The sequence below is a fragment of the Canis aureus genome, chromosome 19 (assembly GCF_053574225.1).
Source record: "Canis aureus isolate CA01 chromosome 19, VMU_Caureus_v.1.0, whole genome shotgun sequence".
Lineage (NCBI taxonomy): Eukaryota > Metazoa > Chordata > Mammalia > Carnivora > Canidae > Canis > Canis aureus.
The window spans coordinates 49,103,556-49,120,473 of NC_135629.1; the positions used below are offsets into that span (position 1 = coordinate 49,103,556).

The 16,918-nt window shown below is 43.2% G+C and overlaps 1 protein-coding gene across 1 annotated transcript in view; it reads right to left on the reverse strand.

Moving 5' to 3' along the window:
* Positions 1-16,536, reverse strand: part of LOC144289352 (adhesion G protein-coupled receptor E2-like) — a 46,169-nt gene extending 29,633 nt beyond the window's left edge. The window contains exons 1-11 of the mRNA XM_077857499.1: positions 16,420-16,536; positions 14,530-14,583; positions 14,180-14,296; positions 12,027-12,182; positions 9,871-10,017; positions 9,730-9,776; positions 9,527-9,604; positions 8,970-9,147; positions 2,699-2,806; positions 2,317-2,531; positions 1,937-2,116 (exon numbers count right to left, since the gene is read on the reverse strand). Coding sequence (XP_077713625.1) covers positions 1,937-2,116; positions 2,317-2,531; positions 2,699-2,806; positions 8,970-9,147; positions 9,527-9,604; positions 9,730-9,776; positions 9,871-10,017; positions 12,027-12,182; positions 14,180-14,296; positions 14,530-14,583; positions 16,420-16,489 — 1,350 coding nt within the window. The 5' untranslated portion in view covers positions 16,490-16,536. The remainder of the gene's footprint in view (positions 1-1,936; positions 2,117-2,316; positions 2,532-2,698; positions 2,807-8,969; positions 9,148-9,526; positions 9,605-9,729; positions 9,777-9,870; positions 10,018-12,026; positions 12,183-14,179; positions 14,297-14,529; positions 14,584-16,419) is intronic.
* Positions 16,537-16,918: the final 382 nt, after the last annotated feature.

Genomic DNA, 16,918 nt, shown 5'->3' on the forward strand with positions numbered 1-16,918 from the left:
CCAACCATTTGCTTCAACGTGGATACAACTGGAGGGTATTATGCTGAGTGAAGTAAGTCAATCAGAGAAGGACAAACATTATATGGTCTCATTCTTTTGGGGAATGTAAAAAATAGTGAAAGGGAATAAAGGAGAAAGGAGAAAAATGAGTGGGAAATATCAGAAAGGGAGACAGAACATGAGAGACTCCTAACTCTGGGAAACGAACAAGGGGTGGTGGAAAGGGAGGTGGGCGGGGTGTGGGGGTGACTGGGTGACAGGCACTGAGGGGTTCACTTGATGGGATGAGCACTGGGTGTTATGCTATATGTTGGCAAATTGAACTCCAATAAAAAAATAAAAATAAAATAAAAAAGAAGATGTGAGATAGATATAGATATAGAAATATATTATTACTCAAGCATCAAAAAATGGAATATTACCCAGCCCTCAAAAAGAATGAAATCTTGTCATCTTCAATAATCTGAATGGAAATAGAGAGTATAATGCTAAGCAAAATAAGCTAATCAAAGAAAAATAAATACCATATGATTTCATTCATATATGGACTTCAAGAAACAAAATATGAAAATAGGGGAAAGAGATACCACCTCACACCAGTGAGAATGGGGAAAATTAACAAGGCAGGAAACAACAAATGTTGGAGAGGATGCGGAGAAAAGGGAACCCTCTTACACTGTTGGTGGGAATGTGAACTGGTGCAGCCACTCTGGAAAACTGTATGGAGGTTCCTCAAACAGTTAAAAATATACCTGCCCTACGACCCAGCAATTGCACTGTTGGGGATTTACCCCAAAGATACAAATGCAATGAAACGCCGGGACACCTGCACCCCGATGTTTATAGCAGCAATGGCCACGATAGCCAAACTGTGGAAGGAGCCTCGGTGTCCAACGAAAGATGAATGGATAAAGAAGATGTGGTTTATGTATACAATGGAATATTACTCAGCTATTAGAAATGACAAATACCCACCATTTGCTTCAACGTGGATGGAACTGGAGGGTATTATGCTGAGTGAAGTAAGTCAGTCGGAGAAGGACAAACATTATATGTTCTCATTCATTTGGGGAATATAAATAATAGTGAAAGGGAAAATAAGGGAAGGGAGAAGAAATGTGTGGGAAATATCAGAAAGGGAGACAGAACGTAAAGACTGCTAACTCTGGGAAACGAACTAGGGGTGGTAGAAGGGGAGGAGGGCGGGGGGTGGGAGTGAATGGGTGACGGGCACTGGGTGTTATTCTGTATGTTAGTAAATTGAACACCAATAAAAAATAAATTAAAAAAAAAAGAAAATAGGGGAAAGGATGGAAAAACAAAATAAGATGAAAATAGAAAGGGAGACAAACTGTAAGAGATTCTTAACTCTAGGGAACTAACAGGGTTGCTGGGGGGAGGGGAGGTGCATAGGGGAATGAGGTAACTGAGTGATGGGCATTATGCAGGGCACTTGATGTAATGAACACTAGGTGTGATATGTGCAACTGAAGAATCACTAAATCCTGCCCTTGAAACTAAAACTACAGACACATTAACTAAACTCAATTTAAGTTTAAAAATTAGAGAAGAAAAAGGAATGCTGATATCTGTGTGAGGGTCTGTGAGAGAAGGAATGGAGGTACCCCCTAGGAGCTGAGCACAGTCCCCTGCTCACAGCTAGCTAGAAAGTAGAACCCCAGTCTTATGACTGAAAGGAACTGAATCCTGCCAGTAACCAGGGAGCTCACACGAGGACCCTGAGCCTCAGAAGAGAATGCAGCCCTAGCTGATTCAAGGATTTCAGGCTTGTGAAGATCCTGAATAGCAATTCAGCCATACCATGCCTGACTGCTGCCCTAAAGAAACCATAAGACACAGATTTCTGTTTTTTAAAGCTCCTACATGTGGGGAAATGCGTTACTGAGAAATAGACATGGGATGCAGCCCCTCTCACCTGCACATCGTGGTGGGCCAAGAGGACAGCAAAGCTGCTGAGGTGGGTGCACTGGCAGGTGGTGCTGGTGTCTCCACTATTCACCATCGTACAGCCTCTGGTGGACCAATGACCAGATCCATCCTGACTGTGCTCCCAAAAGACACAGAACACCTTTTTTGTTGGCCCAGGGGTCACTGACTGTAGGAAAAACATAGGTGGGAGCTGGTGGTTCTGGTGCTCAGAAATGCTTATCCAAAGCTGGCTTGCAAAGAGCTTTCCTGGGGTAATGACATACTCGTGGGGGAGCCCTCCAGAACCTCAAGGCTGAGGTAGGCAGTGAGGCTGTACTCAGGACCCAGGCTCTTCCACATCCACAGCCCCATGCCACCAGCACTCACATGGTGGGATAAGATGTAGGTGATGGGGGAGCTGAGCTTCTTGTTGCTCATAAAGGCCGAGATAACATCTGAGAGCAGAACAGGGGAGACTCCTTGCAACAAGCTTTTGTGTGCCCCGGGCAGAACAGCCTGCTTCTCAGGCTCCAGGACCAGAGGGGCTTCAGCCAGCAACTTGCCCATCCCCGGAGTGGAGATGAGGCCCACCACAGAAGGACCTGCAGGGCAAGACCAATGTTGATACCTTGGGAAGCCCAACAGGGCCCCTTTCTCCTCAGATGGATTCTTTGTGGTCCCACTATATCCCCCCTTCCCTTTAATCTTCAGTTCCCTGTTTGTCACATCCTTAGGCATCTCATGGCCTTCCTCCCATCTCAGCCATTACCTGAGTCACCAGATTCATGCGCCACATCCCATTTCAACAGCATCTTTGCCTGATTCTGACTCAAAGTGACATTACTATGTCCTTGCTCCTGCACCTCCAGGGACAGATCTACAAGTTGTAGGAGTTATATAAGGAAGTTAGGTTAGTAATTCTGCCTGGAATGGTTGCTATAACACCATTATTTTATATATGTATTTACACATACACACAATTTACGAAGGTTTATGAGAAAATACTATGAGCATTTGAACACCAACAAATGGATGGATAACCTAAATGAAAGTGACAAATTCCTAGAGACATACAAACTACAAAAGTAATAGAAGAATAAAGTTGAACAGACCCATCATGGGCAAAGATAATGGAACAGATAAAAATTCCCCAAAATAAAAAGCTTAGACCAGATGGATTTACTGCTGAATTCTCCCAACTATTTAAGTAAGAATTAACAAGAATCCTTTGTAAATTCTTCCAAAAATAGAAAGGGAAGGAATGATACCTAAATAATCTTATGAAGCCAAGATAACCATGATAACAAAACCAGATAAATTCGTTATAAGAAAATTATAGACCAATATTTCTTATGAACATAAATGTATTTTTATATATTTTATATGCCAGTTTGATTTGCCAACATATAGTATAACACCCAGTGCTCATCCCATCAAGTGCCCCCCTCACTGCCTGTTGTAAATGTAAAAAAAATTAGCAAAACATTAGGAATAATTTAACCCAAGGGGGTTCAAGACTTGTACACAGAAAACTACGAAAAAAATTAGAAGTGAAATACCCTAAGTAACTGGGAAAATATTCATTATTCATAGATTAAAAGGTTTAATATTATTAAGATAGCAATATTTCCCCAATGAGCTCTAAAGATTAAATACAATTATATCAATATTCCAACAATTTGGGATCCCTGGGTGGCGCAGCCGTTTAGCGCCTGCCTTTGGCCCAGGGCGCGATCCTGGAGACCCAGGATCAAAACCCACGTCAGGCTCCCGGTGCATGGAGCCTGCTTCTCCCTCTGCCTGTGTCTCTGCCTCTCTCTCTCTCTCTCTCTCTCACTGTGTGCCTATCATAAATAAATAAATAAATAAATTTAAAAAAATTATTCCAACAATTTCTTTTTTTTAGTGTGTTTCTTTTTTTTAACAAATTTATGTTTTATTGGTGCTCAATTTGCCAACATATAGAATAACAGCCAGTGCTCATCCCGTCAAGTGCCCCCCTCAGTGCCCATCACCCTGTCACCCCCACCCCCCGCCCACTTCCCCTTCCACAACCCCTAGTTCATTTCCCAAAGTTAGGAGTCTTTCACGTTCTGTCTCCCTTTCTGATATTTCCCACTCATTCTTTCTCCTTTCCCCTTTATTCCCTTTCACTATTTTTTATATTCCCCAAATGAATGAGACCATATAATGTTTGTCCTTCTCCGATTGACTTATTTCACTCAGCATAATACCCTCCAGTGCCATCCACGTTGAAGCAAGTGGTGGGTATTTGTCATTTCTAATGGCTGAGTAATATTCCATTGTATACATAGACCACATCTCCTTTATCCATTCATCTTTTGATGGACTCCGAGGCTCTTTCCACAGTTTGGCTATTGTGAACATTGCTGCTATAAACATTGGGGTGCAGGTGTCCTGGTGTTTCATTGCATCTGTATCTTTGGGGTAAATCCCCAGCAGTGCAATTGCTGGGTCGTAGGGCAGGTCTATTTTTAACTCTTTGAGGAACCTCCACACAGTTTTCCAGAGTGGCTGCACCAGTTCACATTCCCACCAACAGTGCAGGAGGGTTCCCTTTTCTCCGCCTCCTCTCCAACATTTGTTGTTTCCTGCCTTGTTAATTTTCCCCATTCTCACTGGTGTGAGGTGGTATCTCATTATGGTTTTGATTTGTATTTCCCTGATGGCAAGTGATGCAGAGCATTTTCTCATGTGCATGTTGGCCATGTCTATGTCTTCCTCTGTGAGATTTCTGTTCATGTCTTTTGCCCATTTCATGATTGGATTGTTTCTTTTTTTTTAATTTATTTTTAATTGGTGTTCAATTTACTAACATACAGAATAACCCCCAGTGCCCGTCACCCATTCACTCCCACCCCCCGCTCTTCTCCCCTTCTACCACCCCTAGTTCGTTTCCCAGAGTTAGCAGTCTTTACGTTCTGTCTCCCTTTCTGATATTTCCCACACATTTCTTCTCCCTTCCCTTATATTCCCTTTCACTATTATTTATATTCCCCAAATGAATGAGAACATGTAATGTTTGTCCTTCTCCGACTGACTTACTTCACTCAGCATAATACCTTCCAGTTCCATCCACGTTGAAGCAAATGGTGGGTATTTGTCATTTCTAATAGCTGAGTAATATTCCATTGTATACATAAACCACATCTTCTTTATCCATTCATCTTTCGTTGGACACCGAGGCTCCTTCCACAGTTTGGCTATCGTGGCCATTGCTGCTATAAACATCGGGGTGCAGGTGTCCCGGCGTTTCATTGCATTTGTATCTTTGGGGTAAATCCCCAACAGTGCAATTGCTGGGTCATAGGGCAGGTATATTTTTAACTGTTTGAGGAACCTCCACACAGTTTTCCAGAGTGGCTGCACCAGTTCACATTCCCACCAACAGTGTAAGAGGGCTCCCTTTTCTCCGCATCCTCTCCAACATTTGTTGTTTCCTGCCTTGTTAATGTTCCCCATTCTCGCTGGTGTGAGGTGGTATCTCATTGTGGTTTTGATTTGTATTTCCCTGATGGCAAGTGATGCAGAGCATTTTCTCATATGCATGTTGGCCATGTCTATGTCTTCTTCTGTGAGATTTCTGTTCATGTCTTTTGCCCATTTCATGATTGGATTGTTTGTTTCTTTGGTGTTGAGTTTAAGAAGTTCTTTACAGATCTTGGAAACTAGCCCTTTATCTGATACGTCATTTGCAAATATCTTCTCCCATTCTGTAGGTTGTCTTTGAGTTTTGTTGACTGTATCCTTTGCTGTGCAAAAGCTTCTTATCTTGATGAAGACCCAATAGTTCATTTTTGCTTTTGTTTCTTTTGCCTTTGTGGATGTATCTTGCAAGAAGTTGCTGTGGCCGAGTTCAAAAAGGGTGTTGTCTGTGTTCTCCTCTAGGATTTTGATGGAATCTTGTCTCACATTTAGATCTTTCATCCATTTTGAGTTTATCTTTGTGTATGGTGAAAGAGAGTGGTCTAGTTTCATTCTTCTGCATGTGGATGTCCAATTTTCCCAGCACCATTTACTGAAGACACTGTCTTTCTTCCAGTGGATAGTCTTTCCTCCTTTATCGAATATTATCCAAGAATAATTTCTTTAGAAATGGACAAGTCAGGGCAGCCCGGGTGGCTCAGAGGTTTAGCATTGCCTTCAGTCCAGGGCGTGATCCCGGATCGAGTCCCACATCAGGCTCCCTGCTTGGAGCCTGCTTCTCCCTCTGCCTGTGTCTCTGCCTCTGTGTGTGTGTGTGTCTCTAAAATAAATAAAATATTAAAAAAAAGAAATGGACAAGTCTATCCTAAAATTCACAGGACATTCCAAGGGGCCCAAATACCTAAAACAATCCTGAAAATGAAAACCAAATTTGGAATACTTACACCTCCTGATTTCAAAACTGACTACTAACCTATAATAATCAGAACAGTAGTAAATAAAAACAGTGAAAGGGATCAAAGGGGAAAGGAGAGAAAATGAGTGGGAAATATCAGAGAGAGTAACAGACATGAGAGACTCCTAACTCTGGGAAATTAACAAGGGGTAGTGGAATGGGAGGTGGGCAGGGGAATGGGGTGACTGGGTGATGGACACTGAGGGGGGCACTTGACAGGATGAGCACTGGGTGTTATACTATATGTTGGCAAATTGAACTCCAATAAAAAAATGCCCCAAAAAAACCATATAGAGCAATAAAATGAAATTGAATGTCCAAAAATAAACCCATACTTCTGTAATCAATTGATTTTCTTTTTTAAAAAATATTTTATTTATTTATTCATGAAAGGCACAAAGAGGCAGAGAGAGAGGAAGAAGCAGGCTCCCTGTGGAGAGCCTAATGTGGGACTCGATTCCAGGATTCTGGGATCATGACCTGAACCAAAAGCAGACACTCAACCACTGTCACCCAGGTGCCCCGATCAATTGATTTTCAACAAAGGATACCAAGACTCTTCAGTGGGAAAAGAAAACTCTCTTCATCAAATGGTGTTGGCACATGTGGATATCCACTTGCAGTAGAAAGAAGCTGGAACTCTACCTCGCACAACACACAAATATTAACTCAAAATGTATCAAAGGCACTTGATGGAATGAGCACTGGGTGTTATACTGTACGTTGGAAAATTGAATTTAAATTTAAAAATGTAAAAAAAATGTATCAAAGACCTAAATTTATGAGCTAAAACTAGAACAGTTAGGAAAAAAAATGCAGATGTAAATCTCCATGGCCTTGATTTGGCAATGGATTCTTACAGAAGACCCCAAATGCACATGCAACAAAAAAGACTTCATCAAAACAGAAGCATTTGTTCATTAGAGCAAAAAGACCATGAGAAAGTGGAAAGACAACCTATGAAATGAAAAAAAAAATAGCAAATCACATGTCTCATACAGTCTACTATAGAATATATAAAGAATTCTTACAGCTTAAAACCAAGTCAAACAAAGAATTATTTTATAAAGGCAAAGGACTTGAATAGACATTTCTCAAAAAAAAATACTGATATTCAACAATCACATGAAAAGATGTTAAATATCATTAGTCATTTGGAAAATGCAAATCAAAACCATAACAAGATATCACCTGACATACACTATAAAGGCTATAAGAAAAAAATGTTAAGTACCAAGTGTTGCTGAGAATGTGGATATTGGAACTCTGTGTGTTCTAGGTGGGGATGTGAAATGGTGCCTCCATTTTGGAAAGAGTTTGGTGGTTCCTCAAAAAGTTGGTTGAACACAGAGTGACCTCAATGCTGAGAAATTCCACTCCTATGTATATATGCAAAATGCTGAGAACAGTTATTCAAAAAAACCTTGTCCACCAATATTCATAGTAACACTATTCAAAATAATCAAATGGTAACAACAACACAAAAGTCCGTCAGTTGTATATGAATGGATATACAAAAGGTGCTGTATCCACAATGCTGGAATTTCCATAAAAAGGAAAGAAATACTGACACATGATACAACATGGATTCACCTTGAAGCCATGATGCTGTGTGAAAGAAACTATGATTCTTTCATATAGATATGAAATGCCCAAAAAAGGCAAATCCATAGACATAGAAAACAGACTGGTGGCTGTCAGGGGCTGACAGAGGAAAGATGAGAAGGGACTGCATAGTGGATACACTATTTACATTTGGGGTGATGAAAATATTTTCGATGGAGGTGATAATTGTACAACTCTGGGTGTATGAAGTACAACTAAATTGTACACTTTGTTCAAAATGGTGAATTTTATGTTACATGAATTTACCTCAATAAAATAAGTCATACTTAAATATCAAATAATAGCAAATGTATATTCTTAAAATTTTTTAATTATCTCCTTTTGAAGATGTTTCTCTTTGGTTATCTTAAATTCTTCACTATAATTATTTCATTTGCTGATAATTTACATTAAAATGAAAATGTATTTGTCATTTCTAATGGCTGAGTAATATGACAAATACCCACCATTTGCTTCAACGTGGATGGAACTGGAGGGTATTATGCTAAGTGAAATAAGTCAATCGGAGAAGGACAAACATTATATGTTCTCATTCATTTGGGGAATATAAATAATAGTGAAAGGGAATAGAAGGGAAAGGAGAAGAAATGAGTAGTAAATACCAGAAAGGGAGACAGAACATAAAGACTCCTAACTCTGGGAAACGAACTAGGGGTGGTGGAAGGGGAGGAGGGCGGGGAGTGGGGGTGAATGGGTGATGGACACTGAGGTGGGCACTTGACAGGATGAGCACTGGGTGTTATTCTGTATGTTGGCAAATTGAACACCAATTAAAAATAAATTTATTATTAAAAAAATAAAATAAAATAAAAAATAAATAAAAAAGTCTTTAAAATTCAAAAAATAAAAAAATAAAATGAAAATGTATATGATTCAAGGTTTATTCATTTCTTTTTAACCTCTTAGTTGGTTTATAACGCTATACACATGTTCACTCCCTCCAGTGAGGTTGGGGGACAAATGAGGTGGGGAACAGGCAGAGCAGGAGCCTGAGGCAGACCCCAGCACTTACCTGTGCCTGCAGATGAATTGAAGGTCAACAGCCCATTGGGCAGGGCCTGGCTTACATCTCTCAGGACATCTTCCAGGCCAACCAGCAGGTTAGTGGCCACATAGTGCTGTTTTGAGCGAGGCAAGGCCTCCAGATCTCCCGGAGTCTCCAGCAGCTCATCCACCCCCCATATGAGTTTCTAGAGGGATGGGGACACAGTGAGCCATGAAGACCCTGCCCACTCAGCCCAAGAGCAGACCCTGGAGATTCATTGGTAGACAAAGGTGGTACTGGATCAGATTCCCTGGGTCTTTGCCCCTGCAATCCAGCCACACACAGTCAACCCTTTCTCACAAATTCCAAGAATGAAATTAGCCCAATGTCCACAAACAGCAGGAAGAAAAGTTATTTATGGGCGCAGGTGGGTGTTAACAATGAGTACCAATGTCTGCATATCTGCTCTTCCCACCCACTCTGGGAGAGATGGGGCCTCAGAGAGGCAGCATTTTGTTGGGGCTTCCTGCTCCCAGGCCTCTATGGGATGCCTCCACCTTGCTTCTCCTGGGGTGTGCCCTTACCTGGATGGTTTCCTGAGCCAAGGCTGGCTTGAAGTCTCTGCGCAGCTCTTGGACTCTTTCAAAGAAATTAGAGAGTCTCTGGAATAGAGATGAGAGAGGTCAGAGATCCTCACGTGTGGATGTGGGAGCCTAGGGAAAATGGGTGAATGAGATGGGCTGCACAGAGGGATGCCTGCCTTCTGGTCCCTACTGGGGCCACTCACATGGCTCTTGATTCCAGGGGGTAGGGTCCAGGTGGGGAAGGATATCTCTGCAGGGGATAGAACAGATGTTCATTAGGTGTGAGAGTGTCTGTGTTTATGTCTGTATCAGGGGCAGGTCTGGGGTCAAGTGAGACCAGGTACCTTCACAGGTGGTGTTCAGTTGCTTATCCTGGAATCCAGGTTTGGGCTCCCAGCCCCGGCGGCAGCGGCACTGGTAGGAGCCCACAGTGTTGATGCAGACAGTGGAGTAATGGCACATATGCTGCCCAGCGCTGCACTCGTCCACATCTGGGGGCGCAAAGATGGGAAACAGAACACCTTTCCTCTCCATGCCCTGCTCCTGTTTCCTGTGTTAGTGTCTCCCATTAATGGGAGGTGATATCACCTGCTGACCCCACAACCTGGTGATGCAGGGCTTATGGGAAGTTTGTGGAAGCCTAACACCTAGCATGTGATCCCTGTTGATGTGCAGGTTGTGAATATAGAAATACCTTTGTCCCAGTTAGTAATTAGCTGCTGCCTGGGGTCTCCAAGGAACCTGCTCTTTGGTACCCCAGCTCCTTCCCCAGGAAACTCCAGATCTTTTCCCATCCAGCCTCAAAGGAATTAATGCCTGGTAGGGCAGGACACCCCCAGGGTTCATGCTGCTTGGTTTGTGTGGGTGTCACTGAATATGTGATCAGATGTTCTAAGTGTGTGTCTCCAGGATGTGGCGACTGAGTTCTGGACCTTCACAGACGGTGCTGTTTGGGCCATTGGGAGATCCAGGAACCGGCTTCCATCCCAGGTGGCAGTGGCACTCATAGCCACCGATGTTTTTGAGACAGTGTGTGGAGTTGTGGCATGGGTTCTGCCCTGAGGTACGTTCATTCACATCTGAGGAAAGCCAGAGGGCCATAGTGTCCTCCCCTGACTGAACCCATCCTTTCTGTCCTTCTTTCAGACTCTTTAGCACTTCACATCAAGAATACCACACACATGTACCAGCCACCTAGCCTGTCAATATAAATGTAATGATAGCATTTTCCTCTGTAAAAACTCCATAATTTCCTTGCAAAGTGGACATGGGACAACCAGGAATATGTGTCATTCCAGACAAAGCTGAGTCTCTTCACATATAGTGCAGATTGTGGGGGTAGATAAAGGGGGGAGGCTGTGATGGGAGGTTGTGGAAGGTTGTGACACTGAGATGCCCTTGTGTTGACTGATGGGGGCTCGGGAATGGCACCAATGCTGTCCCAAGCTGCATCCCTGTCCTTATTAGACATATCCCAGAGGGTCAGCCCTGCCCTACCCAGGCCAGGTTTCCTGTCTCCTCACTGCCTGCACCGAGCATGCACCATTCCTGAAAGTATGGCTGCCTCTCCACTGCCAAACCTCCTCATGGCAGCTTCCTTTAAGATGGGCTCAGCAGGGACATTATGCTGGAACATACATGCTCTCAGATTGTGAAGTACCTTGATGCCATCTCTCTTTTGCTTTATGAAAATAAAATGCCAACTAGATATTTGCACAAAGGATACAAAAACATGATTCAAAGGGATGCATGCACCTTGGTTTTTATAGCAGCATTATCAACAATAGCCTAACTATACAAGAGTCCAAATGTCCATCAACTAATGAATGATTAAGGAAGATGTGGTGTATATATCAATGGAATGTTACTCAGCCATCAAAAAGAATGAATTCTTGCCATTGCAGTGATGTGGATGAAGCAAGAGTATATGATGCTAACTGAAATAAGTCAATCAGAGAGAGACAAATATCATATGATTTCCCTGATATGTGGAATTTAAAAAACAAAACAGATGAACATTAGGGGGGAAAAGAGAGAAAACAGACTCGTAAATATAGAACACAATCCTCTGGTTGTGTCCCTCCAGATGGGATGTGAATGGGAGGATGAGCTAAATAGGTGATGGGCATGAAGACAGGCATGTATCCTAATGAGCACTGGGTGTTGTATGGATGTGATGAATCACTAAATTCCATACCTGAAACTAATATACTAGTATGTTGACTAAAAGGAATTTAAATTAAAACTTGAAAATTTAAAAACAATTAATTAATTAAATAAGAGGGAAAAAAAGAAAAGAAGATGCCAAGTGGCAAGGAGGATATTTAAAAATTACAGGAGTGACCAGGAGTGACCCTCTTGAGAAAGTACTGACTCTGGGAATTTGGAAAGGGACATTATACCAGGTAGATGCCCAGGGTGTTCTCTGATGCCTGGAGAAAGTGGGGTGAGTGATCCAAACCTCACTGATGGGCAGATGGAAGGTGTGGGTGGTTCCTACCTCGACATGTGTTCTCAGTCTCATTCATGAATGTCGTTGCCCCAGAAGCAAGCTCATATCCCAGGCTGCACATGCAGTAGTAGCTCCCCTCTGTGTTCTGACAGTCTGCTAACCGTCCACAGGATACCAACGGAGGTGGTCCACACTCATTGATGTCTGGAACACAACAGGGCAAAGGGTCACCTCCCAAAGGTGTTAGTTCCTGCAGGGCAGAGACCTGACCTCCAGCCTGACTCTGCCAAAGGGACTGGAGAGAGCTCAGCTTGCAGGTGGCATTCCTGGAGCAGGTCTGAGCTGGAGCCAGCTGCTCTAGAAGGCCTGCTACCTTCTCTGCTCATATCTACTCTCTGGTTGGGTCTGAGGGCACCTAGATTCAGATACTCTGTTGTTTTAGAATGGGAGCTATGAGGAGGTCTGCATCCCCTTCTGCAGGCCTTGTGAGGTGGACGAAAGCACTATAAATCTGTTTACACTATTGGGGATGTGGAGTTGGGCTCCAGTCAGGGTGACAGTGGCTCTGAAGCCCACTCTCGATGTTAAGTCAGTGAAGGGAACCCTGGCTGGGTGGTACACATCATTCAACCTGAGGATGAAGCCAGGTGGTCAGGCCCCTGCCCGTTGATAGTTTCCACCTCCAATTACTCATGGTGACCTTAGTACACCTCAGAGTACTCATCACCTGCCCCCCCCAAGCTCTCAACATCAGGCATTTTCAAGAAGCCTGAGGATGTTTCTGGAGAAGACTTGCTACCTCCAACCCTGGAGGAAGTTCCTCTTATCAGAGCCCATCGCAGATATGAAATGAGGAAGCAGCATGCAGTTCTCACAGCTGAGTCACTGCGGGCATTTCTGGAATCTTATCTCTGTCTGTTCTCTAAACATGAGAGCAAAGATTCCCTCCAGCAAGGTTTTCTTTGAGTAACTTCAGGACCCACAGAGCTGGGGCCACACATCACTGGCTAAAAATAACTGTTCAATAAGAATCTACAAGACAGGAATGTATCAAAATGCAGAGACAGAATGTTTCTTCTGTACATTCCAATCAGGAAACCAAAGACTTTCAGAGCCTGAAAGGACTCGTGGCATCACGCTGAGTCAGGGCAGGCAACTTGTCTCCTCCAGAGCAGTTTCCCACCAGAACTCCTAGACTTCCCTTCTAAGGTCCCAGGTCCAGGCTTGAGTGTCAACACCAGGACATGGCAGGATGTGGGAAGACACACCTGACACATTCATATTCACCCCCACCTGGGGAATGAGACTGACCTCTTCTCCTCTCAGATGGTGGCAATGGCTGGACATCTGTCTTCAAGGTTGTTGGGTGGGGTGGAGTGGGAGACAGGTGAGAATGAGGTGTGCAGGAGGGGAAGACACAATGATGAGAAATTCTCAACCTGACAGGTATGCTCCCAGAAAGGACCTGGGATCCAGTCACACCAGCCATTTTCCTTTGTTATTAATACGTATGCATCCAAGATAATTTTAATTAATGAAGAGTATTTTTTGTATAAATACAGTGCAATTTGCTTTTTCTCCATTTTTATTGTAAAGTTCACATAACATAAAATTTATCACCTTAACCATTTTTAGTATTAATCTCCTTTTATAATTTGTGTTGTTGAAGAATAAAATCTCAGTTTTCAACCCAGATCTAGTTCTACCACCTGACTAACTACGGGACCTTGGACAGGTCAGTCAATCTCTTTGAGTCCAAATTTGATCATTTAAAAAACCACGTAGCTCTGCTTCTCTCATTGGTCTACTGTGAGGAGGAAGGTGGAAAATCTTGACTGTGAGAGGGAGGTACATGTTCCACACGAGTTCATGCTAGAAGGAGAGCCTGAGCTTCCAGGCCTTGACTGTTTCTTCCCTCTCCTTACTTTCACAACCTCTTGCCTTTCCTTGTGCTATGAGAATCATAAAGTAATAACAGCAGTGACCATGATAATAGCTTGTGTTTAACAGTCTGCTCTGTGCTAGTCTTTACCTGTCCTGCTCACACATAAATTTTAAATCTGATTCCATCCGTGGGAGGTAGGTACAATGATTATCCCCAACTTACAGGCAAGCAAACTGAGGCATAGAGAGGAGAACACCTTCCCCCATCACCTCCATCCACCATCTCCATCCCCCTCCAACACTCCAGGCCCCTTTACCATCACAACTCCCCCGGCCACGGAAAATCTCCCCAGATGAAGAATTGAATCCCGGAGAGCAGCGACAGGCGTCACCATTGAAAATAGTGGATTTCGGAGGGCAATGGCGAACAGAGTCTGTGGAGGCAGAGGGTGTGGGGACAGAAACACAGTCAGAAGCCTCAATAAATGGAGGGAACCAGCTGCCAGCTGGGGGTCCAAGAGCAGGGGAAGGTGGGTGGAGGAAGAAGAGGGATAGCTGCTACTGGAAGAGGAAAAGACAGACAACTCTGGACATTTGAGAAGATAGAAACAATTTCTGTTATCTGCAAAACACCAGAGCCTCAGTGGGGCTGGCTAGGATGACTTACCACTATTTATTTGGGCTCCAACACCCAATGCCAACAGCAGCAACATCAAGAGTCCTAGGGCAGAAAAAAACAGAAAGATGACAAAAAGAGGAGTGGAGCTCCAGTTTCAGTTCATGTCCGCATGGTCATTGCATTATGGTTGGTGGCTCTGATGCTGCAGCCTATGTTTCTTCCAAGGCTCTTGTAATTTATGAAGATTTCAGGACCAGTTCTCTACCCTCCCTCTCCCCAGATTCTGCAAGGAGTCAGTCACCAACAGACACCATGCCTATGGAACCTCCATTCTAAAAGTAAAGGGACAGAATAAACACAGATGATATCAGGGACACAACTTAGAAATTCCAGCCTCTCCCAGGGACACGTGGGTGGGTCACTAGGTTTAATGTCCAACTTTCACTTTCAGTTCAGGTCATGATCTCATGCCTTGGGAGATCAAGCCCTGCATCAGGCTCTCTGCTCAGTGGGGAGTCTGACTGGGATTCTTTCCCTCCTCTTCTAACCCTCCTTCCCACTCAAGTATATAAACCATTTTAAAAAGAGAGGGAGAGGGAGAGAGAGAGAGAAGTTCCAGCTTCTCCCAATGGAGGCAGTACACCTTGAAGCACAAAGTACTCAGATTGTTGTGTTATGCCCATACCCAAGTTCTTGGTTCTCTGGCAATGGCGGAAATCTACCCCAAGCATTTCTCTTCCAGAATCAATCCCCCCTACTTAATATACATATTTCAGGGAACACAAGAAGAGTGTAGGTTGGAGGATCAGACAGCCCCAAGTCTGAGTCCCAGCTCATAGTGGTTTTGGCCAGGCAGAAAGCCCGGAGTCGTGAGACGGGGAATTGATGACAGGTAAAGGGTGAGAACTATACCACTGGCAGGTCAAGACACAATCTCCTGGTTAAGTGGCCTCTCCAAGTGGAGTACCCATGGCTTCTATGGTTCCTTCCTAGTGAGCTCCTAGCTCTCCTACAGCACACTGAGGACACAGCCTTTCCCTTTCTCTCCCAGGCTGGTCCTGAGCAATGGGTCACCAGACAGGCCTCGTGGTATGAACCCGTTGAAGGTAGGAAGGAATCAAAAAAAAAAAAAAAAGGAAGGAATCTACCCCACAGGCAATCATGACCTGGCCACCTGTTAGAATCTGTCATTCCATTCATGGGAGGCATGATGTTGCTGTGAAGGTGGGTTTTTTTAAATAAGAGTAACACTGAAGTCAGTAAACTCTGAGTCAAGTGGATTACACTCCATCATGTGGGTGGTCCTCGCCCAATCAGTTACAGACCTTAGGAGGAAAAAAACTGACCTCCTCCAAAGAAGAGAGAATTCTGCTTCCAGACTGACTTCAAACTCGAGATGCAACATCAGCGTCCCTGAAAATATGCCTGGGTTTCCAGCCTGTCCTACAGATTTTAGACTTTCCAACTTTAACAATCTCATAAACCAATTTCTTAAACTAACACATTCTCTCTCATCTCTCTCTCTCTCTACACACACACACACACACACACACACACACACACACATACATATATATCTACACACACATTTACATCTCTATACATATGCGCACATATACACATATAGATAGACCAAAACTTGGTTCTGTTTCTTTGGAGAACCTGGTTTAATACAGACTGTAAAATGAGAAAGGTCTGAAAAGTATCCGAGTGTGCCTAGAAAAAAATTTCACCAACTTCCTTCCTTGAGAACTTAGTATAATTAAATTAATACCATTCCTCAAATTTTATCCCTGTTCTCCCTTACAGAGATAGTAGAAACAAACAGTGAAAAATAGAGCAAAAACCAGAAATAAAGCAAAGAACAGAGAAAATTCTCATGCTGCATAGAGTTCTTGGTTGCTTTAGTTGCCTTATGCCAATTGTAATTCTGCCTACCTGGCAGCAACCTTGGATGCCCATTTCTCTTGGTGCAGACACCAGTGAGCACAGCCACAGAGGATGCCATCTGGACTTGATCTGTGTGTGCTAAAAAGACTTCTGTTTACTTCTGCGCTAGATGAACTGACTTAGTAAACTGCTGGTCTGGAGGTTTCTTTCCCCTGTTTCCTCATGATGAACATCTCTGAAACTCATACTTCTCTTTTTAAGTATTTCCTTCGCATTACCAATATTCACGTAGAAAGCTTCCTTGATGGCTGTTCTATCTTTTTTATATAGGAAGACCTCTCAAACACGAAGACTCATTCCACTAGTGTCTTTGCCCCTACAAGGTCTGTTTTTTATCTATTTATTGTCTATTCACAGACATCTTTATTTTTAAGTCTTTATTTTGAAATAAGTGTAAGTTGACAAGAAGTTTCAAAAACAATAACCAAGGTCTTTCACCTGGTTTCCTGAAAAAGATACATTTTAAATATATATGTATTTTTGTAAT